At 42.0% G+C, this 25,347-nt stretch overlaps 3 protein-coding genes across 8 annotated transcripts in view; 2 read left to right on the top strand and 1 right to left on the bottom strand.

Moving 5' to 3' along the window:
- CRH (corticotropin releasing hormone) overlaps positions 1-18,016 on the bottom strand; it is a 184,212-nt gene extending 166,196 nt beyond the window's left edge. The window contains exon 1 of one of the 5 annotated variants that reach the window (XM_055318256.1): positions 16,079-18,016. The gene's annotated coding sequence lies outside the window, so the exon portion shown is untranslated. Of the gene's footprint in view, positions 1-9,779; positions 9,925-12,613; positions 12,646-15,709; positions 15,787-16,078 lie in introns of those variants that run through there. The other 4 variants (XM_055318253.1, XM_055318254.1, XM_055318257.1 and 1 more) reach the window with 4 other exon arrangements.
- On the top strand, positions 12,754-14,445 carry RRS1 (ribosome biogenesis regulator 1 homolog). Its single transcript, XM_055318250.1, has one exon. The coding sequence runs from the start codon at positions 12,855-12,857 to the stop codon at positions 13,950-13,952; it is 1,098 nt and encodes a 365-aa protein (XP_055174225.1). The 5' UTR covers positions 12,754-12,854; the 3' UTR covers positions 13,953-14,445.
- Positions 15,886-25,347, top strand: part of ADHFE1 (alcohol dehydrogenase iron containing 1) — a 35,270-nt gene continuing 25,808 nt past the window's right edge. Inside the window, exons 1-5 of one of the 2 annotated variants that reach the window (XM_055318249.1) lie at positions 15,886-15,968; positions 22,364-22,401; positions 24,190-24,236; positions 24,825-24,878; positions 25,062-25,216. In XM_055318249.1, the coding sequence (XP_055174224.1) occupies positions 15,910-15,968; positions 22,364-22,401; positions 24,190-24,236; positions 24,825-24,878; positions 25,062-25,216 (353 nt within the window). In that variant the 5' untranslated portion in view covers positions 15,886-15,909. The remainder of the gene's footprint in view (positions 15,969-22,363; positions 22,402-24,189; positions 24,237-24,824; positions 24,879-25,061; positions 25,217-25,347) is intronic. The other variant, XR_008663505.1, reaches the window with a different exon arrangement.

Here is a 25,347-nt window from a genome sequence, read left to right as displayed (position 1 = left end):
AGATGCCAAAAGGAAGGAAAAAGAGACAAAAGGATATTTGGTAAAATATCCTTTGTTAAAATGGCAATTGCCATTTCCCCTTTAATTTTACAGCTGTTAAATGAAAACAGAGACAACAAAAACTAGTTGTCATTAAAAATTTCAAACTATATATTTATACATACTATATAATATTGCCTTACTTAGCAATTCTTTTCACAACAGCTATATAAGATAATTCATAGAATTACCTCAAAGAGATCTCTAGCTGCTATAGTAAAAATTTAGAAAATAATTTAATTTCTCCACAAGACCATTTTCAATTATTACAAACTAGTAGACTGTGAATCCTAACCTAGCTAAAAACATTCTGTGTTTACCAGTGCAATGCTTCAAGCAATGGGACCAGGTGGGGTGGGGTGCAAAAATAGGTCATTAAGACTCTCTTTCTCTATCTCCAGGAGCCCATAAGAAGCAGAAACAAGAGCTGAGATGCAGCAACATCACCACCATCTTCAGACCAGACAAGGAAGGATACAGCTAGAAGCTATTGGCCAGCCTCTCTCTCTCTCTCTCTCTGGGTCCTGCCACCTTTACCTTCTCCCTACCCCATGAATGTTCCCCTATTACATCTACTCTGACAACTGCCGTCACCCTCCATAGTCTAGGCTCCTATCATTTTTCTCTTGAACTAGGGCAGCGGCCTTCTACCTATCTAGACTCTCTTGTCTCCCATCACTTTCCCCTTGACTGCCACTAGAGTGAATTTTCCATCAATCTACAGGCTTAAATTGCTTCATTCCATCAACTCCCTAATGCCTATAGCTCCTGAGGAACAGAAACACTGTATTTCTCACTCCTATATCCCCCATTACTAGTGTGGCTTCTGGCATACAGTAAGTTTTCAGTAAATGTTGGTTGAATAAATATAGAAAAAAGTGTGACATGCAAACCCCTTAACAATCTGGCCCCATGTGATCTTCACAGCCTCACTTACTACTATCCCTTCAAATGTTTCAGCAGTTCAGAATTGCTCTGTTTTCCCAAATACATGATGCATTTTCAAATTTTTGGTCTCTAATAGAGCAGAAATTTAAAAATATTTAAATATTTTAAAATATTTCTCACTCAAATATCAGTGAGAGTAACAGAACATGAGAGTCACCTAACTCTGGGAAATGAACAAGGGGTAGTGGAACGGGAAGTGGGCGGGGGGTTGGGGTGACTGGGTGACAGGCACTGAAGGGGGCACTTGAAGGGATGAGCACTGGGTGTTATGCTATATGTTAGCAAATTGAACTCCAATTAAAAAAATAAAAAATAAAATATTTCTCACTCAATTGTAACCTCCTAATTCATGTGGTGACATTCCAACTAATACACATTTAAGTGAATGAATGACTAACAACTCTCACGAGATACCTTGCCTCTATTCCTGCATCTCACTGGCAGGACTACTCTGTCAACACTGTTTCACCAGCCTCCTTCCTGTCTGGATTTTTATTTCACCATTTAATAATCTTAACTAAAATTAGCCATATGATCCTGAGCAAGACTCAGTTTCCTTATTTGTTTTTAAAAATGTCATTGGGAAACAGATTTTGGGATGATGTCAGCCTGGGTCTGTGTTTCTAATGTTACCATTCTTGTTTCTCCTGCTTTTTGAAAAAAAGATTTTGGAAATAAAAAAACTAGACCATGTGCTCAAGAAACAGAAGGATAAACCAGCATTTATGAAACACTTGGTGTAAGGAGGAAGAGCAGAAAAAGAGACCAGAAAGGTAGGTTAGGGGTAGATTATGAATATACCCAGGTGTCGTGCTTCATCCAGTATCATTTAGCAACCAAAATAAATGGCTTATGGGGGAAGAGAGGTATGTGTATGTGTGTGTGTGTGTGTGCGCGCCCATGCATGCATACACACATTAGGTGGCTCACTGGCTCACTGTCAAAGACAGAGGCAATCCTAACCTCATCTGTGATATTTAGTTCCCAAGGAAATCAAGCAGAGCAGCCACTGGAGCACACACCTTGTTCACAACTCCAGGAGGACTGAGCTATGCAGAGAAACTTGACTTCTCTGACCAAGCTCAATGCTAAGACTGCCTAAGGGAGAACTAGGGCTGGAAGTCACTGAACCTCCCCAGCATTGAGAAGCACATGCTTAAAGAGATCTCAAACCCTGCTCCACATAGGATTCAGCCCCCTGCCATATCATAGCGGATATGAGAGGGCAAGAAGTTTATGGACCATACCTGAATAGGTGGCTCCTATTGAGACAGATTTAATGGCAGAAGAAATCTAATAAGAACTTTAATAAAAACATAATGACAACTCTTCCATACTGTCTTCCAGAGGGGCTCACCAGTTTGCATTTCTACCAACAGTTTCAGAGGGTTCCCCTTTCTCTTCATCCTTGCCAATATCCATTGTTTCTTATGTTGTTATTTTTAGCCCTTCTGACTGGTGTGAGGTGATATCTCATTGCGTTGTGATTTTTATTTTCCTGACGATGAGCAATACTCAGCATTTTTTCATGTGTCTGTTGCCACCTGGATGTCTGGAAAAATATCTCCCCATTTTTTAACAGGATTATTTGTTTCGGGGTATTGAGTTTTATAAGCTCTTTATGTACTTTAGATACTAATCCTTTATTAGATGTCATTTACAAGTATCTCCTCCCATTCCAAAGGTTGCCTTTTAGTTTTGGTGATTGTTTCCTTCACTGTGCAAAAGCTTTTTATTTTGATGAAGACAACTTCATTTCATTAGTTAAAAAATGAAGACTGTCAAGTGGATTCTAAAAGTCTAGGTATATCTACTCACCATGAAACACCTAAATCATAAAGATATAGAAAAGGGAAATATAAAAGGAAGAAAAATATTCCAGGCAAATACAGAGAACTAAATGAAATTCAAAGTATCATAAATCAAAATGTTGTAAGAAGTAGTAAAAAAGCATTACTTGAAGAGAAAGGCATAGCTTTACATACTCACATATTAAGAATAAAGTGTGAAGACTAATGAACTTAAGTCAAACTGTAGAAGTTTGAAAAGAATAACAGAATAAAATCTAAGTTGAATGAAGATAATAAAAGCAGAAATTAATAACAGAAAATAAAGATAAAATGGAGAGTATCAATTAAGCTGAAAAATGGATATTTGTAAAAACTTATAAAATAGAAAATCTCTAGTAAGATTATCAAGAAAAAGAATAGACTAGATAATATTAGGAGTGATATGATGGATATAACTTTAAATAAAGAGAATTTTTTAGAGATTTTATTTATTTATTCGTGAGAGACACAGAGAGGAGGCAGAGACACAGGCAAAGGGAGAAGCAGGCTCCATGCAGGGAGCCAGATGTGGGACTCGATCCCGGGACTCCAGGACCACACCCTGGGCCAAAGCAGGTGCTAAACCGCTAAGCCACCCAGGCGTCCCAAAGAGAATTTTTTTTAGAGATTATAAAAATTTTATGACAGTAAATTTGAGATGTTAAATATATATGCTATTACAACTGTTTTAAGAAGTCAAATGACTTCATCTTTTAAAATGGAATCAGTACTTTTTTCTTTTTTTTTAAGATTGTATTTATTTATTTGTAAGAGACAGAGACAGAGAGGCAGAGACACAGAGGGAGAAGCAAGCTCCATGCAGGTAGCCCGATATGGGACTCAATCCTGGGACTCGATCTTGAGACTCCAGGATCATGCCCTGGGCCAAAGGCAGGTGCCAAACTGCTGAGCCACCCACGGATCCCCTGGAATCAGAACTTTAAAAACTCTTCACCAAGTTAATACCAAACCTAGGTAATTTGATATAATCAAATAATTTAGATGTTCCAATAATAATCAGATGTTCCAATTCTTTTTTTTTAAGATTTTATTTATTTATTCATGAGAGATACAGAGAGAGAGAGAGAGAGAGAGAGAAAGGCAGAGAAACAGGCAGAGGGAGAAGCAGGCTCCATGCAGGGAGCCCGATGTGGGACTCGATCCCGGGTCTCCAGGATCACACCCCGGGCTGAAGGCGGCTCTAAACCACCAAGCCACCAGGGCTGCCCTTGTTGTTCCAATCTTATACAAACTCCACCAGCGATCAGAAAAAGGTATACTCTTCAATTTAGTCAGTGAAGTTACTATATAATATTGATATTCAAACAAGACAAGGATAGTTCAAAGAAGAAAAATACAGGCCTACCTCACCCATGAACATAGATGTAGAAATGTAAACAAAATACTAGCAAACCAAAGTATACCAATATCTATACCAACTAGTATAGAAAAGATAATACATCATGATCAGACTGTGTTTATCCCAGAATGCAAAATCTATGAAATATATAAATATAATTTACCACACTAACAGATTAAAAGAGAAAAAAACTATATCATAATTGTTGGGATTAGACTAAAAACGTTCACATCCTGGTTTACCACTTACTAACTGCAAGACCTTGGTTAAGTTACTTAATCCTTATGATCATCAGTCTTCTCCATAATAAAATGAAGATACTGGGACTCCTGCGTGGCTCAGTGGTTGAGTGTCTACCTTTGGCTCAGGTCATGATCCCGAAGTCTTGAGATCAAGTCCTACATCAGGCTCCCTGTGGGGAGCCTGCCACTCCCTCTGCCTATGTCTCTGCTTCTCTCTGTGTGTCTCTTATGAATAAATAAAATCTTTTAAAAAATAAAATAAAATAAAATAAAATAAAATAAAATAAAATAAAATAAAATAAAATAAAGATACCATTAATATCTACCTCCTAGTCCTATGGTGAGAATTTATAAAGATAATCTGTGTCTGATACATTGTACCTGCTCCATCAACACTGGCTACATGCCTTTATTCCTCTTGTTACCATCTACTAGAATAGCCCTCTTCTTCCTCTCATCTATTCAAACCCTGCCCAGGCTAAAAGGCCAACTCCCCCATTTCCTCTTCTTTCATAAAGCTTTTATCATCACTCTCTTTAGCCTTCACTTATCTCCCTCTTCTATACAATACAGTAGTTCTTAACCATGTGAAGGAAGGGTAGAGAGTCACAGATGCCTTAGAAAATCCAATGGAGGGCAGCCCGGGTGGCTCAGTGGTTTAGCGCCGCCTTCAGCCCAGGGCCTGATCCTGGAGACCCGGGATCGAGTCCCACGTCGGGCTCCCTGCATGGAGCCTGCTTCTCCATCTGCCTGTTTCTCTGCCTTTCTCTCTCTCTCTCTCTCTCTCTCTCTCTCTCTTTCTGTCTCGAATGAATGAATGAATGAATGAATGAATGAATGAATAAATAAATAAATAAATAAATAAATAAAGAGAAAATCCAATGGAGGGAAAAATGATCTATTCACAAAAATGAACATGCATATGCACATGCATATGCACACATATTTGCATAAAACATCAGGGGATCCCTATCCCTCTGAAGCTCACCCATGGAACCCCAATTAAGAACTCTATCTTCAAGGACACCTGTGTGGCTCAGCAGTTGAGTGTCTGCCTTTGGCTCAGGGTATGATCCCACAGTCCCAGGATGGAGTCCCACATTGGGCTCCCTGTGTGCAGTCTGCTTCTCCCTCTGTCTGTGTCTCTGCCTCTTGGTATCTCTCATAAATAAACAAAATCTCTAATAAAAAAAAAAAGAATTCTGTCTTCAAGTGTATGTTTCACCATCATCCACTCTTTCTACCTAAGACCATCTTAAAAGCACAGGATGCTATGTGGATCTAGAAGCAGTCTAGAGAGAAGCTAGTAAAGCTCAATTCATAGATAACATAACAGACACACAAAGGGGTGACATGACTTACCAAAGCCGCATAGAAGTAAGTATAGAGTAGCAAAGACGGAGCCAGAACCTGTCTCCTGATTACCTCTCTAAATTTCTTTGCAAACGTGTATTTGAATAATTTATCTCCAACTCACAGAACTCTAAAATTGAGAACTTATATGTTAGCCCATTTTTCAGATGGAGTGACGATCCCTTGGGGAATCTGTCCCCACATAATCAGGCCAGAAATTACCAAAACTTACTTATTCCCATAATGATACTTACTAAACATACCAGCAACATTATTATATTTTATTCTATTTCACCTTCCTGGTGTTGAAATTCTCTCACTAGCTTTATCTGAAGCTACACCAAACCAGGAAACACAAAACTGCCCCAATTTTACTATGGGAAGGAGTTAACTTTGAAGCTTTTTAAAAAACTTTCTCTACAAAGGTTTCAGTTGATTGTTTCAATCAAAAAACATCATCAGGTCTAGATCTTGGGCCCAGATAGACACAAATAAAGTCAATCCACAATCTTTCATCCTCAGATCTGACTTTATAAATTAAATATTTTATAAATATATCTTCTATCTTCTTCCCTATGAGACATTTTTCCAGTACAGCTAACAAATAGAAAAATGGCTTATATCCTGCTCATTCTCTACCCTACCTTCCAATTCTCAAAGAAGTTTAATGGTAAGCAAAAAAAATAATAATAATAAAGTAAAAAAAGAAAGAAAAGCATTGTAAGTAACCTACAGAACACAGCCTCCACATTATTAAAAACCTATTCACACTTGTAGTCAATCTCCTAACGCATGCAAAGAGCTGTTTCACTATGTGGAGTCATACAGCCAACCTAGGAAGTGAGATAATGACTCAGGAAGAGGGGGAGGTTTGTAAAATGGGATTTATGGGAAATCACGGGAAAACAATATTGGAATGTTTTGAAGAGCACAGGTTTTTAACAAAAGAAAAGAATCTTAGAGGGATCCCTGGGTGGCGCAGTGGTTTGGCGCCTGCCTTTGGCCCAGGGCGCGATCCTGGAGACCCGGGATCGAATCCCACATCGGGCTTCAGGTGCATGGAGCCTGCTTCTCCCTCTGCCTGTGTCTCTGCCTCTCTCTCTCTCTCTGTGACTATCATAAATAAATAAAAAAATTAAAAAAAAAAAAAAAAAAGAAAAGAATCTTAGAGATGAATGGTAATGGCCACCCAGTCAAAATCTTTCATTTCCCAGGTGAATAACTGAAGCCTGAAACCTAACTGTATCGCCTCTAAAATCCACAGGCTTTCCAGAGAAGGGAACCAGGGACTCACAATAAGAAGTCAGTTTGCCCAGCTGAAAATTCATACTATCTCAGATAATGAAGCAAGTACAATAAATACTGGAAAATGCCAGGAACCTTATTTATACATTCTAAATAATAAGTCCTTCTTAGGCCTTGGGGGAAAGTACACACACAACAACTAACTGGATCCTCTGCATTACCAAGTGGCTCACAGGGACCTAGATGAGACTGCAGTGCACTTCTGGATGCTATCAAGGACACAGTGTCACATCTACTTGCCACAAGAGAGGTTTTTTTCCTCTGCTGTCTTTCTGTAGCAAGGAAAAATATCTCGACAAAGTGTAGACTACAGCATTTCCCCTATACATGGTCACATTTTTAGAGTTTCTATTCATTGTTTTTAATTTTCATAGATGTAATCTAAAAAATAATGGGGTTAACAATGTTTAGAAATAATTCTGGGTTAAGAGGGACCAAGAATTAATGTTTATTTCACATAACAATAACTTTACTATGTACTCTTGACATTGCTTATGTGGGAAATTTAGCAGAAAAATTTTATTGGCAGATTAATATATGTTCATAAGTGATCTGTGATTGGAAAGACAAACTGAAATCTCCGTGGTAATGAAATTGCTTTCCTTAGGGGAAAGGAACTGATGCCTCAATAGCCTAATCTAGAGTAAATCTACTCTAAAGTCTTACAAAATTTGTTCTCACTCTATTAATCAAGAAAAACACAAAAAGATTTCTTGCTCATTGCAATTTTACTTTCATAAATTAAAATATAATAAAAAATGGCTTTTTAAATAAATGGATCTAAATTTTGTTACTGGATTCTTTGAGTGCAAATATCCCTAAGATTCTGAAACTTCAGTTTTCCTTTTTAAATCAATCTTTCATTCTTTTTATTGAACATCTTACAAAGGTAAAATTTAAAGCCTAACACCAATCTCATTCCCTTGGGATTTACTGAAGACATCTTATGAAGGAAAACCATCAGCCAGTGGTGCTCGTATCTTACAGGTGGTGATAAGATTTTGGGAAATGCAATTTTCTTAGCAAACTGTATATGCCCATTTTTGAAAAACAGAAACCACTGTGTATTTTACAGATAGCAAATCAACTTAAGTCAATTTTAAAATGCTACCAGCATTTTTACTATCCTCAAATACAAAGTCCCCTCTAGGCAAATGTATAATGTTAGGTAGTTATTCTATCTGCTTTTATACTAACTACACAAAATCTTAATAATATAACTTCTATGTTCATTTGTAAAACGAAACAATGGGTTTCTGACCAAAACTGAAGCATATGAATGCACAGATTTTGTCTATGATTAAGAAATTTTCAAAATTAAATCTTCCCTTCAGGTACTTCCAAATTAAAATTATAAATCAGTAAAAATGAACCATGTGGAAATAACGTAAGCATTTTAAGGGCCCTTTTCTGCTATTTTATCAAATTACTAGCACATTGAACTTCCTAGACAAAAATGCTCAAAATAACTATGTTCACAGCAGGATTAAAGATTGAATCATCCCTAACGATTTCCGCTACCAGAAAGGGGCAATTGAGAAACATTCAGAAAGTAAATCTAAGTTAATGCAGCATCAAAAAAAAAAAGGGGGGGGGGAAATACTTACAAATATGTTTTACTGAACAAAGTAGTTATGTTTTAAGGGAACGTAAAGGTATTACTTTCACACCTTTAACCTTCTTGCCCCTGACTGGGGAGAAAAAAAAAATCTCTATTAGTTCACTTTTCTTATTGAAATACTTCTCAATAGTTTCTAAAAAAATATAATTGTTGACTGTTCTGTCCTATGCCTCATTTTTGCCTTTCTTGAGGAACGTTCTTAAGACTCTAGAAAGGTAACTAAGATAGAAAAATAGGAATGAGGAAGAGATATTTAGAAAACAAGCATAAGGAGCACTATCATACCATGGAATAAAGAGCTATTTGGAGCCAGCTCATGGCCATCCAAGACCAAGAATAACCATTATTTTGTTAGGCAGAGAAGAGAATTTATGAGAAGAGTGATTTTGCCAGATCAATAAGATCCTCTGGACTGACCTGAAGAGGTAACGTAAGGAAGGGACTGTAAGGATGCTCCCAGAATTGCTCCTTGGGCATCAGTCAGGGCCCTGGTAGGAAACAGGCAGCAGTCAAGCTGGGTAATTTAAGAAAGATCAACAAGATGTGAGTATGGTTTAAGGAAACTCACAGAGAGTAGTGACACAAAACAAGAGCCATGACAACTTGTAGGCCTGCAGCAACCAGAGGAGAACTTTAGAGGAGCTGAGAGAGTATGGCTAAATGGAGGGAACTACCTGATTGGAACTACAGCCTTTCAGAGGAACCAGTCAACCCATGGCAATCTGCAGAGGGCGAGGGGCATACATGCCTTCACCTTAAACTCTTTACACTCTCTGAGCTTCTGTCATTGCTTCCTGCTAGCCACATCCAGCTGGAAGCCAAGGGCAGAGAGCAGAGTAGAGAGAAGATCTGGAGAAGTAGATGGAAGAGAATTGGTCTAGGGGTAAGGTAGTGATAGTGGGAATGAGAGAGATACAATACAGACACAAATTTAGCAGAACTTTAAGACTGATTTGGATTTGGAGTTGAGAAAAGTCAAGGATGACATCAGTTTCAAGCCTGAGTAACTAAACTAGAATGATGATAACATCAACTAAGACTGTTTTTACTAATCATTGCATTCCCAATGTCCAGCACAATACCTTGGGTATGAAAGGCCTTCCATAAACTTGTTGAGGAAAAAAATGTGGATGGATGGGTGGATGATGGACGGAGTAAATTTTCAGGAAGATGATGTGTAACGTAGTCTTAGACATACTGACTTCAGAGTATTGTGGAAGAGCCCACCAAGTGGTTGGAGATTTGAATCTGCAGCTCTGAAAAGGAAAGGAATAAAAATGTACCTCTAAGAACCATGTGGACAAGTGTGAATGAAATGGCAGAGAAGACAAGCGTAAGGAGCACTATCATACCATGGAATAAAGAGCTATTTGGGGCCAGCTCATGGCCCCAATATAAAGAGAAAAACAGAGTCTGATGACCAAACTTGGGATCTGTCTGCATTATGCATCAAAAGAAGGAAGAGAAACCAACAAAGAGAAAAGACAAAGGGGAAAAAAACAACAAAAGATATACAACCATTTCGTGTATTGTTAAAATATATTCACATATATTTGCACATCTTTGGTAGGCTTTTTCTTGACACTGCAAAATCTTGCCTAACATAAAGATGATACAAATACAAGCTGGAGACCACCACTCACCTACTTGCCTCACTAAGATTTTTTTTAAGCCACAAATCCCAATCTTAATAATTTTGTTCACAATGAATCTAACAGCCAACATTAATCCTGTTTTTGAATTTAGAAAAGTCTATTTAATAGGTTTATTTGTTCAATCAGGTATTGAATACCTGTTATGTATCCAGAATTATCATTGGCAAAGTGGAAGTAAAAATCAGTCTCCCATCATAAGGAAATTAAAACTGACCTGGACTGAAAAAAACATTCAGTATAAAACAATTAGAGTTCAAAAAGAGCTGACATATATAATTCAAACCAAATAGCATTTCATACAGTGAGAACTCACTGTTTACCATTTAACACCTGTTAACATTTGTTCTTTGGACACCTGTTGACATTTGCTCTTTTTCTCCCCAAACTCTGAAGATTGACAGAGGAACTAAAATCCTGCAAACGTGACCTTCCTATTAAAAGCCCAAGTGCAAATTTCTCTTAACCTTTCTTTCTTCTCTACTGTTCCACACAATCTCAATAATCTTCATGTCTAGTGTCTGGAATATGGCAATCATTCACATGTTTGTTGAAAGAATGAGTGAATGAATCAGAAACTAAGCCAAGTCCAGAACAGCCACATCAATGTCTGTAACACTCTCCTAGGTAAATCACAAAACCTTTTAGGGGTCAAGGCTAGGTTCAAGGCAGTTACCTAATATGGCCTTTGGCCTGGCCTTGACCGCACAATATGAGTGGTATTAAAGACTTGGTGCTGAGTGTTAAGACAAAGGCAGAAAAAAACCTGCAAATCCTAAAACACTTTTTGTTTGTTTATAGCAGCTCTATTCGTAACTGCCACCTAAAATACTTTTAGAAAAGAGGAAAAAAGGTTGCAGCATACTGTCTGATGCACAAAATGTGCTCACTAAATGCATGATGAGTGAATGAACAAAAGGAAGCTGAGGAAAGATAGTGAGCTACAGAAACCAAACTCAGGGGGGAGGTATGGTAGATGGGCTACGCCTAATGCCCCCTCTAGCTGAAACTCGACACAATCTATTTCCTAAGAGCTATCATGTCCATTTCCATGGGCTAATTTTCCAGCATAACCCCCTCTTTACAACTCCTAACTTCCCATTAAAAAACAAAACCAAACCTGTAAGCCACACAATCAGCACTGTGCCTCCTAGACGTGGTGTACATACTCATTAGCCAGAGATTTTGTTAAAATGAAGGTTCTGAACCATTGCGCCTGGGTTGAGGCCAGAGACTCTGCAAGTCCAACAACTTCTCAGGTGATGCTAGGCTGCTGGGCAACAGACCACACATTTTATGTATCAAGAGCCTGAAGACATTGCAGAGAATATGTCAATCGTGTTAAAGCCAGAGTTAAGATCATTCCTGCTCCCACGTTTCCTAGTTGTATAACCTTAGATAAGTCATTTTCCTTCTCTGAGCCTTCCTTTGCCATCAGTGGAATACCGTGATTAACAATGGCTAACATACCGGGAACTAATGTTTCATATTTTCAACTCATGAGTTGGGCTTGGGTTAAACAATCTGTCCAAAGCAGGTACTGTAAAACGTGATTCTAGGTCATCTGACCCAAGAACCGGGTGTATGATCACCGTATAACACTGCCTCTTTAGCCTACTCCCAGAGCGATTAGAAAGATTAATAATTGGTATTTCGTTAACATTTGTTGAGCCCTCTTATGTTCCATACCAAGCTCCCTCAGAGACATATTAACTCATTTACCCTTGAAACAGCCCTAAGAGGTTAAGTACTATTACCACCACATCTTACAGGTTTTTAAAATAGGCCCAAATACCCGAAGGTCCAACAGCAGGGTTGGAACTCGGGCAGTCTCACTGCAGAGCCCAGCGCTCTTTTGCCACAAGCCTGGAGAGGAAGAGATCCCGGGGCTCTGGGCGCACCCCCGCGCCCACTTAGGGCAATCTAATTGCCAGTGCCCGTTCGCCTGGAAAACGAACCAAATCTTCCACAGTTAGCTTTATGTGCAGTTGTGGGACGTGTCTCTCGGCCCACACCTAGGACTCCCCCCACCCCCACCCCCTATGAACGGGTCTGGGCCCGGGTAAAATATGATTTATCTAGTCCCAGATGCGAAACCATCTCGTGAACTGATTTTACACTGAAATCGTTAGCAGTCGCTCGCGGAGCCCTCGAACTCGACGTCCAAAATTTGCACCGCCCCTTACGCCGCTGCATCCTGGGAGCCACAGCCCCAGTTAGCCCTGGGAAATGTAGTCCCGACTCCTGGCGCCAGCACCGCCTACCTCCGGGCTCCCGCCGAAGGGCCTCCGGGAATCCCATCCGCTCTCCAACACCGCTCTCTGCCGGCCTTTCCTCGGGTTGCCGGGACTGGGAGCCTGTTCCGGGTGCCCCGGAAGCGAAGCTTTCTCTTCCGGAACGAGCGTCTCGGCGGCCGCACGTGCTTGCGTTGCCGGGGCGAGAGCCGGCGTTGGCAGAGAAGGGCTTTGAAGAGCTCTCCCGGAGCGAGTGAGCCGAGGCCGAGCCATGGAGGGCCCGAGCGTGGAGGAGCTGCTGGCGAAGGCGGAGCGGGACGAGGCAGAGAAGCTGCAGCGCATCACGGTGCACAAGGAGCTGGAGCTGGAGTTCGACCTGGGCAACCTGCTGGCCTCTGACCGGAACCCCCCAGCGGGGCTGCGGCGCGCGGGACCCTCGCCGGAGGCTGAGCTGCAGGCCCTGGCGCGCGACAACACGCAACTGCTCATCAACCAGCTGTGGCAGCTGCCCACGGAGCGCGTGGAGGAGGCGCTGGTGGCACGCCTGCCGGAGCCCACCACGCGCCTGCCGCGCGAGAAGCCGGTGCCCCGGCCGCGGCCGCTTACACGCTGGCAGCAGTTCGCGCGTCTCAAGGGCATCCGTCCCAAGAAGAAGACCAATCTGGTGTGGGACGAGGTGAGTGGCCAATGGCGACGCCGCTGGGGCTACCAGCGCGCTCGGGATGACACTAAGGAATGGTTGATCGAGGTGCCCGGCGGTGCCGACCCCTTAGAGGACCAGTTCGCCAAGCGGATCCAAGCCAAGAAGGAACGCGTGGCTAAGAATGAGCTGAACCGGCTGCGTAACCTGGCTCGCGCGCACAAGATGCAGCTGCCCAGTGCGGCCGGCATGCACCCTACGGGACACCAGAGTAAGGAGGAATTGGGCCGCGCCATGCAGGTGGCCAAGGTCTCCACCGCCTCTGTGGGGCGTTTCCAGGAGCGCTTGCCCAAGGAGAAGGCGCCCCGCAGCTCCGGCAAGAAGAGGAAGTTTCAGCCCCTTTTCGGGGACTTTGCAGCTGAGAAGAAGAGCCAGTTGGAGATGCTGCGGGTGATGAACAGCAAAAAACCTCAGCTGGACGTGACGAGGGCCACCAATAAACAGATGAGGGAAGAGGACCAAGAGGAGGCTGCAAAGAGGAGGAAAATGAGCCAGAAGGGCAAGAGAAAAGGCGGCCGGCAGGGCCCTGGGGGCCAGAGGAAAGGTGCCCCGCCCAGCCAGGCCGGGAAGAGAAAAGGGGGCTTGGGAGGCAAGATGAACTCTGGGCCGCCTCGTTTGGGCGGCAAGAGGAAAGGAGGGCAACACCAAGGAGGGAAAAGAAGAAAGTAATTTTCACCCTCGGACCCGTCTGTAAACGAAGAACTGTACTAAATGTTAAGTTGTAGTTACTGGGTTGGGAGGTCAGGAATGTTGAAAAAGATGTGCTGCCTTCACTGAGCTTGAGGTTGAAGGGATAGGCTGCCCTCCTCCCGCCCCCCCAGGATAGTATGTAAATGCTGGACTCTACAAAGTAATGTTTTTCCCACAACCAAGAATTGGCTGGAGATTAAAGGATGTATTTGAGGACCTAAGAATCAAGGAAAGAATTCAGTGGAAACCGGGAATGAGTTCTATTTTTAAAGACATATTTTTTTTCTTTTTGACTTTGGAAACCGAGGGAAAGTTGGTCGTTTTTCAGACTTACATTCGATTTCTGCATTATTTTTATAATAAAGGAGTGTATCAAAGCAAGGGGGAGGGGACAGAAAGATAACAATTTAAAATAACTTACAAGTAACTCTTATGAAAGTTATTTAATTAATAAAAGTGCGTATCTAATGTTGCTTTTGACATTTTGGCTATTGGTAGAAATTCTAAGTAAAGCCAGGGGATACCTGATTAACATTATTTTAATTTGCTTTCTAAAAAATATAAAGCGGGTAATTTATGATGATTTCAGTGACACCAAAAGAAGTAAGAGTTTTTCTAATAAGTAACAGATGAAATATTGAAAGTGCTGTACAACTGCTGTCTCTTTGAAAAAGGATTTTATGCTTTTTATTACTGTGAAAACATTTATGGTAAGTTATAAATTTGGGCTTCACTAAATAATGATAATAATCCTCATTAATCCAGAAAATACTTAAATCTTTTCAACATTTATGTCCCAATTTTTTTTTTTTAACTTCAGGTAGGATCTATTTTGAGAAAAGATAAACCCACCAGATCTTTAACTGGAACACTGTTATTTTTTATTCATTTGTCAAACTGACCTTAACTGGTTTAATTAGGAGGTCAAATGTTTATAGCTCTTATGGGCCTCTTTCCCTAATTGATCTTAGTAAATCAGTACCTACTGAAAAGAATTCATAGTACATCTAGAATCCAGGGGAGACTCATGAGCCACTCTACTCTGTTTTTTTGGTCTGATAGTTGATAGGAAATTTAAATTGGGAGTTCACTTTGTCCTTTTTCAGTGTTGCCTCACTTTTATGTCTTTAGAAATTGCTATAGAAGAAAAGATTAATTCAAATTACATATATTACTATAAACACAGATGTTAAATTGATACTATGTTAGGATACTTTGTGATTAAGTTGAAGTTGAACTTTGCCATCATTGATCAGCTCTCCCACTGTGAGGTGGAACACTTGGCCCTGCTAAGCGGTATAGTGTGATCATGAAAAGTTGGTAACTACTGATGAAACCATTTAATGGTACCTTAACTTCACCAAAAGCTATTCTAGAGCACTTAACACATTTTAAGTTCTCAACTGCCCAGGGTGTTTCGTTGTTACTGTTTTGGGAGTTTTCTGGGGTTTTTTGTTTTGTTTTGTTTTAGACTTTTGATTTAGCAGTTGGACACAGCCCTGGCCCTGTAGAAAATAATCCCTGGGCTTTTTGCAAGGTCCTTATTTATTATTAAAACAGCTTAAATGCAATGTCTTAATAACTTATTTAGAAAATAGGAAGGCAAAGTAGCATTTTAAAGGAATCAGTGGGAAAAGCCCTCGTTTCTCTCCCTTTCCCCTATACCCAACATGTGAAATAAAGGCTTTTAAGTAGAGAGACTTAAGGAAGTACCAAAGATCCTACAGAGCAGTTACCTTTACGGCAATTTCAGAGGTGGATGAGATTTTGACTCGTGGGAAAATGGTCCTGATTCAAAGAAAGCTACCGCCAGGGCCGGAGAGTTAGCAGAGGGGGTGGGCAGGCTCGGCCGAGTGGGCGGGGGCAGGAGGGCGGCGCCGGGATTGGCCGGCGGCGGGGGCGGAGGGGCGGCTCCGGGAAGGAAGACTGTGCAGCCATGGCTGCGGCCGCCCGCGCCCGGGCCGCGCACTTGCTGAGGCAGCTGCAGCGAGCAGCGTGAGTGCGGGGCCGGCCGGCGGGCGGGCGGGCGGGCGGGGGACCGGAGGATGCCGCCGTGCCCGCGCAGCCCCGCTGGGTGCGCCCCGCCCGGGCCCCACGTGTCCTACCTTGGGGAAGGGGAGAGCGTTGCGCGTGCCCGCTCCACGTCGGAGCCGTGGGTCAGGCGGGTCAGGTGGTAGCGGCGTGCCCCAACCACGCGCAGAGCACCGAGGCCGGTGGTACCCGGCTTGTTCTACCGTTAAGGAAATAAGGCCGGGAGAGGACGGTGCCTGCCTGTCCCGTGCAGTAACAGCCATTGCAGGGCAGTGAGCAAGACAGATTCACGTACCCAATCAGCACATTTGTACTGGGAGTATGTTTTGTGCCAAAAACTATTCTAGGTGCTGGGGATACAAAGGTGAAAGGCTCTGGAGCAGTCTAGCAGGTAGTTGGATGAGGGGACAGGGTTTGTGAAATGGGCCTGTGGGGAACGCAGGGGACAGGGAGTGCAGAGGAGAAAGACAGATGTGAGAAATCACCAGGAGCTTCGCCGCCCTGGCATGTGCAAGGAGTCAGGGTGTTAAACGTTATTACATATCTGACTCCCCCTCTAGCAATGCAAGGTGTATAGTAGCCACCTGGTAAATACTTGTGGAATGTGCGAATGCCCAAGTCAGCCTGGGAAAACATGTAAAATTTTGAGCTACCAAGTAGAGATAAGGTGAAAGAAGGGGGACTAGAGAAGAATTTCTGGTGACTGGGGAGAGCAGCACGGTTGGCAAGAGATGTAGTTCCAGGATCTAAAAGTAATTAAATCCAGACTTACCTTCATAGGAGGTGAGGATGGAGAAGACAGACCCTGAACAAGAATATAGCACTCATTAGGCACTTACTATGTGCCAGGTACTGCCCTACATACTTTACATGTCCTGTAATCCTTACAACAAGCCTATGCCATATTGTATTATTATCTTCATATTACAGATTTTAAAAAATAATAAAATCATGAAAAAAAGGAATTTGTCCAGTGTCACACAGCTAAGCAAATGACACAGTCATAATTTGAACCCAGATATTCTAGCTTTACAGTCCCGTTCTTAGTCCTATGCTAAAGAATTTGAATTATGTCCTATAGATGATGGAAAGCTATGGAAGCAATAGCTCTCACTGTGAAACACTAATACTTTGTGATGCCTCGTGGAAAAAAAGCTAAATGTGTCCATAGCTAAATAAATGTGTAACTGCTCAAAAGCCTAGTGCTTTAAAAAAAAAAAAAAAAGGCCTAGTGCTTTTGTTGAGTCAGGATAATTAGCACATGAAAGGCTCTGAAAAGTCCTACAAGGTAAAAAAAAAAAAAAAAACCTTTTTAGAAACTCTGTTCTAAATCTGTGTTATAAAGTTTTTTATCTAGCAACAGCATTCATATCCCTTGGAACCAGTGTTCTGTAGAACGTGGTTTTGGAATGGTTGAATGACGAGGGTGGCATGATTAGAATTATGTTAGAGCTTTCTGGTGGCAGTGTACAGTGGAGAGGAAAGACTAGAAGTAATTGTAATGCTCCAGCTAAAAGATGATGGCTTCAGGTACCAAGGAGAAGCAGCTGGTACAAGGTGTAGATATGAGAAATATTGAAGAGTTCGTTAAAATCGAGATTTTCTATCTGATTAGTGAGATGGAAAGAAAGGTTGGAGTTTCTGGGTAAGGTTTCAGGTAAACATTAGGCCCAGTTACCAAGATAGGGACTATGAGAGGGTTAGCTTTAGGAGGAAGATAACTTACCTTAGGAACTTCAAATTGGACATGTCTCAGGTATATCCAGGTGAAGAAGACCATCAACAGGTAATTAACTATATTTTTCTAGAGCTCAGAAGTGAATTGGAACTCAGCCACGTGTATAGTGGACAATTGAAACTAGGTGTGGAAGCAAATGTCTTTGGAAACTGCAAAGAAGAGAATGAGGTCCCCAAGAGCAGCAGTGTTAAAGCAGGAATGGCAAAATGGAGCTTATTTTTTTAATAGGTTATGCATTTAGAAAGTTGGAAATTTCAGATAAAAATATTGGAAAATTGGGAAATGGCATCATTGGGCCCACATTTCATCTGGAAAGTCTGCCGGGGCTGAAGTGAAGTGGTGGCTGCCTTCTTTGAACAGCGCAAGCATTTCAGCTTCCTGAGACACCCTGGCATACAGCCCACCACTCATTCTGCACAAGAGCTACACAGACTGCCAGCAGCTCTGATCTCTCATTTACATTATCTACCAGCCTCCTTAGGCACTTGGATTTGCAAATGATTTGCACTCTGAATGCAGGAAAAGGAGCCAGTATTAAAGAACAGGAACATGGCCAGGAAGGAAGGACTCCACATTCACTGCAGATTTGCAGTGTTCTCATCCCTGGGGTACAGCAAGAAACAAAACATACCTGGTGCTAAGTGTGAAGGTGGGGCAGATGGGGTAGACAATAAGCTAGTAAAATGTAGAGCATATTACATGTTGATAGGTATTAAAAAGAAAGTAAAGGAGGATGGGTTGTTGGAGGAGAGGGTGCAATTTTAGAGAAGATAGCCAGAGAAGACCTATTAGTTTGTTATTGCTGCTGTAACAAATTACCATGAACTTGGTAGCTTAAAACAACATACATTTATTCTGTTAGAGTTCTAAAACTCTAACTCCAATTTTTCCCAAAATTCGTTTTACTGGACCAAAATCAAGGTGTAAAAAGGCAACACTCCATTCAGAGGCGTTACCTTCCTCTTTCCAGCTTCTAGACCTGCCCTTTTTTGCAACCATGGATCATAGCTCCTTTCTGCATTGTCACAGCCAGCAATGTAGCAACTTGCTTCAGTGGTCACGGCGACCTTCTTTATGTCAAATCTCCTTCCGTCTCTCTCTTATAAGGCTGCTGCTGATTACATTTTTGGTCCACCCAAATAATCCAGGATAATCTTTCCATCTCAAAGTCTTTAATCACATCTATAGAGTTCCTTTAGCTTTATAACGTTTGCAGGTTCCAGGTATTAAGACCTGAATATCCTCAGGGTCTCAGCCAACCACACTGAGAAGGCAACTGTTACTGGAATACCAGTGGAAGGAAGGACTGAGCCATGTGGCTCTCTGGGAAGGTACTTGAAGGCGGAGAACACAAGAATGGTTTCAGAACATGGTAAATGGAACAGAGTGAGTGAGGGCAACATGAGGTCAGAGATGTTGAGGGCCGGGCAGGAGGGGGTGGGTAGGTGGCCAAGGATGAGCCTGAGGTTTTTTGTCCTAAACAACTGGAAGGATGAAGTTGCCATTAAACTGGGGTAGGGAAGAGGCTTTAAGGGAAGACCAGGAGCTGAGTCTTCGGCAGGGAAAATATGAAATACTTAATAGACATTGAGTGGAGACGTCAAGTAGGCAACTGAATCTGAAGTTCAAGCAAGACATCTAAACCAGAACGATGGCAGTGGAAACCATCAGCATGGAAGGCCATGTGACACGGTGAGGTCACTCAGGGAGTGAGAGTGGAAAGAAAAGAGAAGGATCCACAGGCCGAACCCTGGGACTCTCCAGCATTCAGAGTAAATAGCATGAAAAGAAACTAGGCCAGGAGCAGCCTGGAAGGCAAGGGAAGAAAGTTTCCAGAGAGAAGGGAGTGAATAGGATGCCGCTGACAGGTTGGGCAAGATGAGGACTGAACTGAGAACTGAGTGGTTTATTAGCAAGGTGAAGAGCATTAGTGACCTGGTAAGCTGTTAGTGGAGTCATAACCCAAAGGTCAGTTGGATGGGGTCCCAGAGAGAATGGGAAAAGAGAAATTAGAGCAAGTATAGTCAGCTAAATGAAGCAGGCTAAGATTTAGTGGACAGGAGAGGGGCTGACCTTGGTTGAAAGCTTGGCCAGTTTATCTTGGCCGGTGATACCCGGAGGAAGGCCAGAATCATCAGGCCAGAGCCAGAGGGTGGGGAGATGAGAGCCTTGCTCTAACCCTGGTTTCTTCTGCTTCTCAGGAGATGTAGAAAAGCCCCATCAGTGGTTTCCGGCTATCCTAAGAAGGTGGGGGAGCCCACAATCTGTTCTCCCTACCACAGCTCATGTTCTGTGTCTTGGCAGGAAAAGACACACCACAATACCAATAATACAGTGTGATAATGGTTCTAATGGGGAGGGAGGCATGGTACAGACCACAGAGGGAGAGTGCCTGCCTGGGGCCTCCAGCCTTGCCCAGGGGGAAAGCACACAAATTACCCAGAAGAAGAGGAGGAAACGTGTTTCTGGCAAAGGAAATAACAAGGATAAAGTTCTGGAGGCACAAAAGAGAATGTGTAGCCCATTCAAGGAAAAGAAAAATTTTTCCAGAATTCCAGAGATGGAGCGAGACGAGGGACCAGGCTAGAGAGATTAGCTGGGCTGGTGAGGCAGGGCCAGATCCGAACTTTATCCAAAGAGCCATGGGAGAGGGAAGCGAAGCATCATTGGAAATAAGCCCCTGACCACTGTGTGGCAATGGCAGAACCAAAAGAAGCTTGTTAGGAACATTGTCATTATCCAGATGAGAGATGACACTGAAACCAGAGATTGGCAGAGGACCCAAGAGAAGTGGATGGATTTGGGTACAGAAATATTGGGGGGAGGGGAGGCCCTGACAGGTGGTTTGCTATAAAGGGTGAGGGGTGAGCCCAGGATAGAACCCAACATTTAAGGAATGAGTGGAGTGGAAAAGGAGCTGGAGAAAGAATAATTAGAGTAGGGAGTCCTGGAAAACGAGGAAAGCATTTCACCCACCCAAGGAGGGGGTGGCCCACAGTGTTCATTGCTAGGAGAATAAGGTGCTTGGTGGGGGGGTGGGTCTGAGAATAAGGATACAGCAGGAAAGCTGGGACTTGCTGAGACAACAGCCAGATTTCAGGGGACCAAGCAATGCGTGGGAGGCAAGAAAATAGAGCCACGAGACCTAGGCCAGGGGAGGAGACCCAGAGAGAGTGAGCAAGCCAGAGGGGACAAGAGGTTGAGGCTTTGAAGCATCAAACTCTTAAATATGACAAAGATTGAGTGAGGGGGAACACCAGGGAACACAGGACAGATAGAAGTACTAAGGAGGCAAAAGAGGATGGGGATTCAAACCACAAGTAAGAAGTAGAAATGATTAGTTGAGGCGGCCTCAGAACCTTAAAAATATAAAATAAAAAGAAGAGGGGAAGGGTGTAGAAAGCCTGTGTTCCCACAGCCCGAGGTACTGGAAAGTTCTGAGACTGGATGTTTTCATCCCTTTGCCTCCGCTTTCTGGTCCTTGGAGGGTGCAAAGCGGGGAAAATTCTCCAAAGAAAGCCCACCTGCGAAGGACTTGGCCTTGCCTGCTGTTTTCCCTGCAGCCACCTGAGACTGGCTCAGGCCGGCCAGGGTGCTCCCGGGACGCTCCGCACGTGGCGTCCTCAGGCGTGTCCAGCAGGTGGCGGCCTCGACTCGCGGTAGCGTTCACGTCCGCTTAGCCTGGTCGGTTTTTGAGGTCTCGACCACCCTGGAGTTCAACACTCTGCTTCCTTCTCCACTCTACCCCTCAGATGTTCTCGCTCCAGATTTGAAGGGGGGTGGGGGGTGGGGAGGGGTGGGAGATGGAGGACGGGGCACTTATGGCCTCACGTATCTATGGGGACCCCTCTGGGACCAGGTCATCTGGCAGGAAACAGAAACCTAAAACCCCGCTGCGAGGTTGGAGCGCCCGGCGAACGGCAGGGAGCGGGACTGCGCGGGGAACCGAGCCCAGGGTGGAGAAGGGACTGGGAACCGCGGAGGGGTGAGGGGTTGGGGGGGGTGCGGAGAGCGACGGGCGTGAGCGCACTTCAGGCCCCTGGGGAGGGAGGAGGGGAGCAGCAGGTGGAGGAGCCCGGGGTGGGGGCGCGGGGCCGGGCGGAGAAAGGATGGAGGGCCCAGGTGGGCACCAGCGAGGCCTGCAGGCCCACCGAGGGCTTCTCGGAGGCCCGGGCCAGGGTCAGGCTCAAGAAAATTAAACACCTAGTAGACAGTGGGAAAACACAAGTTCCCTGGGTGGAGGGGAAGGGGTAGGCAGGTGCATTGAGTAATTAAGCTTGGGTCACTTTGGTCAAAGCTCCTAACCTGGGAAAAGAGCTGGGACCTCATAGGAGCACTGAGACCCCACCTCAAACTACTTTGTATCCCCAGAGGGCTTCTCTCAGCTTCCCGCAGGCATTTATCAAGCACTGAATAATTGAATAACTCCTGGAAGAATGACCCTGCGACACTGGAAAGACTCAGAGTGGATTTTTGTCCACGATGATTTCTGGGTTTTCCCATGTAGCGTTTGCCAGTAGCTACTGCTTTGATTGCATCTCAAGACTAGAATGCAATGTGATTACATTAAAGCCTTCTATCTTTTGGTTTTCCGGGTTAACTTTTTTTTCCTCTTCCCTAGATGCCAGTGCCCAACTCATTCTCATACTTACTCCCAAGGTAATAATACATTTTGTGTTTTTAAGGTGGCCAAAATTTCCAATCCCTCCATTGGCACTCATAATACTTGGGCAAAGGATAAATCAAGGGATGTGAGAGGAAAGTTGAAATGGTTGCCTTTTCACTTGCAACTGGTAATAGGTAGTTCTAATTATATGATGGTAGCTGAACGTATGCTACTGATTATATGCTTGGCTCAAGTATATATTTAATGCTATGTTTTTCTATTTCAAATAGAATTATTTTCCAAAGCTAAAATTGGTGGCACAGATATGATTTTAAGGTAGTCTGAGTTAAACAGAATTAATCAAGATGGAATCTTTGGGAGGTTTTGATACATCTCAGGAAAGAAAATGGCTAAAGAACAAACCAGAGGCTCCTAGAAGAAAAAAACTTGTATCAGTTAAAAAAAATAATAACATTCTATTTCTTAGTAATTAAAAATAATGACAAGTTTGCAGTTCCCACAAACGTCTTAATCCTTCCCAACTCCATTGTCCGCAGAGCAGCAGGAAGCTCATTGTAGCTTCAATGTGTCCTCAGAATGTCACATGAATTACTGACACAAAAACTGATTTCACCCCTTAGAAGGAAAGGTCAAATCTAAACAGCACAGTGAGAATGGAAACGAGAGGGCCTGCCCGTACAGGAAACTAAGCAGAACCCTAGAGAAGCCTGTTGGGGAGCAGAGCAGATAGAGTGACTGAAGACTTTTTCCTGCCACTGGTGTGGCTCATCATTTAGGACAAGCCAAGGGACCTCCCGTCATTAATGACTGTCTACTAGATGAAAGCATGCTCAGCCTTTTAGGTCCTCATGAACATATGCAGAATTTTGTCTTCAGATGGTTCTTTCCAATTCTTAGTTGATCTCAACAAAGAATTAGTAGTCTCCTGTTTGGGAGAATACAATTAATAATTTAAAGGAAGATAATCTCACTATTTTCTAGGATTCAATTTATGTCTTTTCCTAAACTTCAGTAGCAAGAATAGAATATTCCTTTAAAGTTGATAAGAATCAAAGAAATTTGAATTTTCATTAAGGATACCCTTGCCCTTAGAAAGCCAAAAGTAGACTATTGTCTAGTTGTGGTCGCTTGTTCTTTTAAAAAAAAAAAAATGGTAGTGGAAATTGTTGCTGTAGATTTTTTTTTTCAATCTCGTGACTGACCAGGAGTGATGCAAGTGGAACTACTTGTTCCAATACAACAGGAAATCATTTTTGCCATAACTAGAACCTGATACATTACAAAGAAATATCGTTTGTACAAACTTTCATTAAATTTCACAAAGAAAACTAAGTTTTTGCAGGCTTTAGCTTGAAAAATATAAATATCTTACTGTGATAATTTTTTCCTCGATGGAAAAAAATTTAATGCAAACAACTGATCACAGTTGTTATAAGAACTGTAAGCAAGATTCTAATTAATGAATTTACTAATGGTTGTTCTCCAACAGTAATCCAACTCCAGAGTCTAGAGGGTTTGTTTTTTCTAGAGGATTTTTAGACTTCAATTTCAATGAAGAAAATATTTTAAATGGCTTCATTTTCAGACAATCCGCATCAGGTTAGCACTACATTCTCTTAAAATATAGGTTTTAATTTCAAAATTTGACAGGCAACAATGAAACTGGAAAATATATTTTAGGTAAGGCTTTTTCTTTTCTTTTTAGGTAAGGTTCTTTAAGGGAAATGCTTATGTTCACTGCTGAAATACCAATTTACTACCAAATAATATTTTTCCCTTGTTTTTGAGGCTTACCCTGATACAAATTTCTATATTCCTAGCTCCTGGATTTCCACCTTCTGGGAAAACAACAGATTATGCCTTTGAGGTAGATATAATCAATCCATTCTTTCTTTTATGAATGACTTGAAAAAATACTATTTTGCTAATGCATTATTATCTCATTTGAAATCTATTAATTGGTGTTCCCTAATCTTATTATTTGATCACTCTATATAGCAAAGTACCTTGTTAGGGTTATCTTCTGATAACATGAGTAATGGCTAGAATACTGATTTTTGTTCGTCAAAATAGGACAAATTCCCAGTTATACAAATTCTCCAACTTATATGTGTTGTATGTTACATCTTCTTTATTTTTGCAATTAAAACAATCCCAAAAGAGGTCCAAGTAATCTTTTGAACGAAGGATAAAGGAACAATGGATTCTTATGTTTTTATCACACTGTTTTAAAAAGTTATTTTTATTGTATAATAAAATATTATATTATAATAATTGTATAATAATTTGTTTAAATCTCTTGTGTCCTCCTAGTTCAGGAGTCATATATTAAAATGAAGGCCATGCAAAGAAATATCTACTTTATTCTCTATACAATAAAAAAAACACTCATTTCATTGATAGGTTTTTAGAAATGAAACACACCCTTCACCTAAATCTTTTTTTTTTTTTCCAGATGGCCGTTTCAAATATTAGATATGGAGCGGGAGTTACAAAGGAAGTAGGAATGGCAAGTATTTAAAATTTCCACAGTCTTCCACTATAAATGTTACATATCTTTTAAAACAAGTGCAAATTGACAACAATTGAGTCCTTTGTTTTTAAAAATATACAGTGTTAAGTCTGCCAGAGAGAGAGTCTGTTACGGTTCTCAATCAATTAAACCTAATTAGAAATTATTTTTGTTATTTAGGACCTACAAAACATGGGTGCTAAAAATGTTTGTTTGATGACAGACAAGAACCTCTCCCAACTCCCTCCTGTACAAATGGTTATGGATTCCTTAGTGAAGAATGGCATAAATTTTAAGGTTTACAATAATGTGAGGGTGGAACCAACTGATAGAAGGTATTATTTTATTGTTGTTATTTACTTTCTGTAGAAGCCAACATGTATCACTGTTGCCTAAAACTTGCTCCATGCCTTGTTTAATTATGTGGCAATTTATTCCTGAAAAAATATGACATAATGGGTTTTAT

The sequence above is a fragment of the Nyctereutes procyonoides genome, unplaced genomic scaffold, assembly GCF_905146905.1.
Source record: "Nyctereutes procyonoides isolate TBG_1078 unplaced genomic scaffold, NYPRO_anot_genome, whole genome shotgun sequence".
Classification (NCBI taxonomy): Eukaryota; Metazoa; Chordata; class Mammalia; order Carnivora; family Canidae; genus Nyctereutes; species Nyctereutes procyonoides.
This window is presented reverse-complemented; position numbering and strand designations above follow the sequence as displayed.

What these genes read in the sequence shown, in the direction of transcription:
- RRS1 (XM_055318250.1), top strand. Translation starts at nt 12,855, where the DNA reads ATGGAGGGCCCGAGCGTGGAGGAGCTGCTGGCGAAGGCGGAGCGGGAC.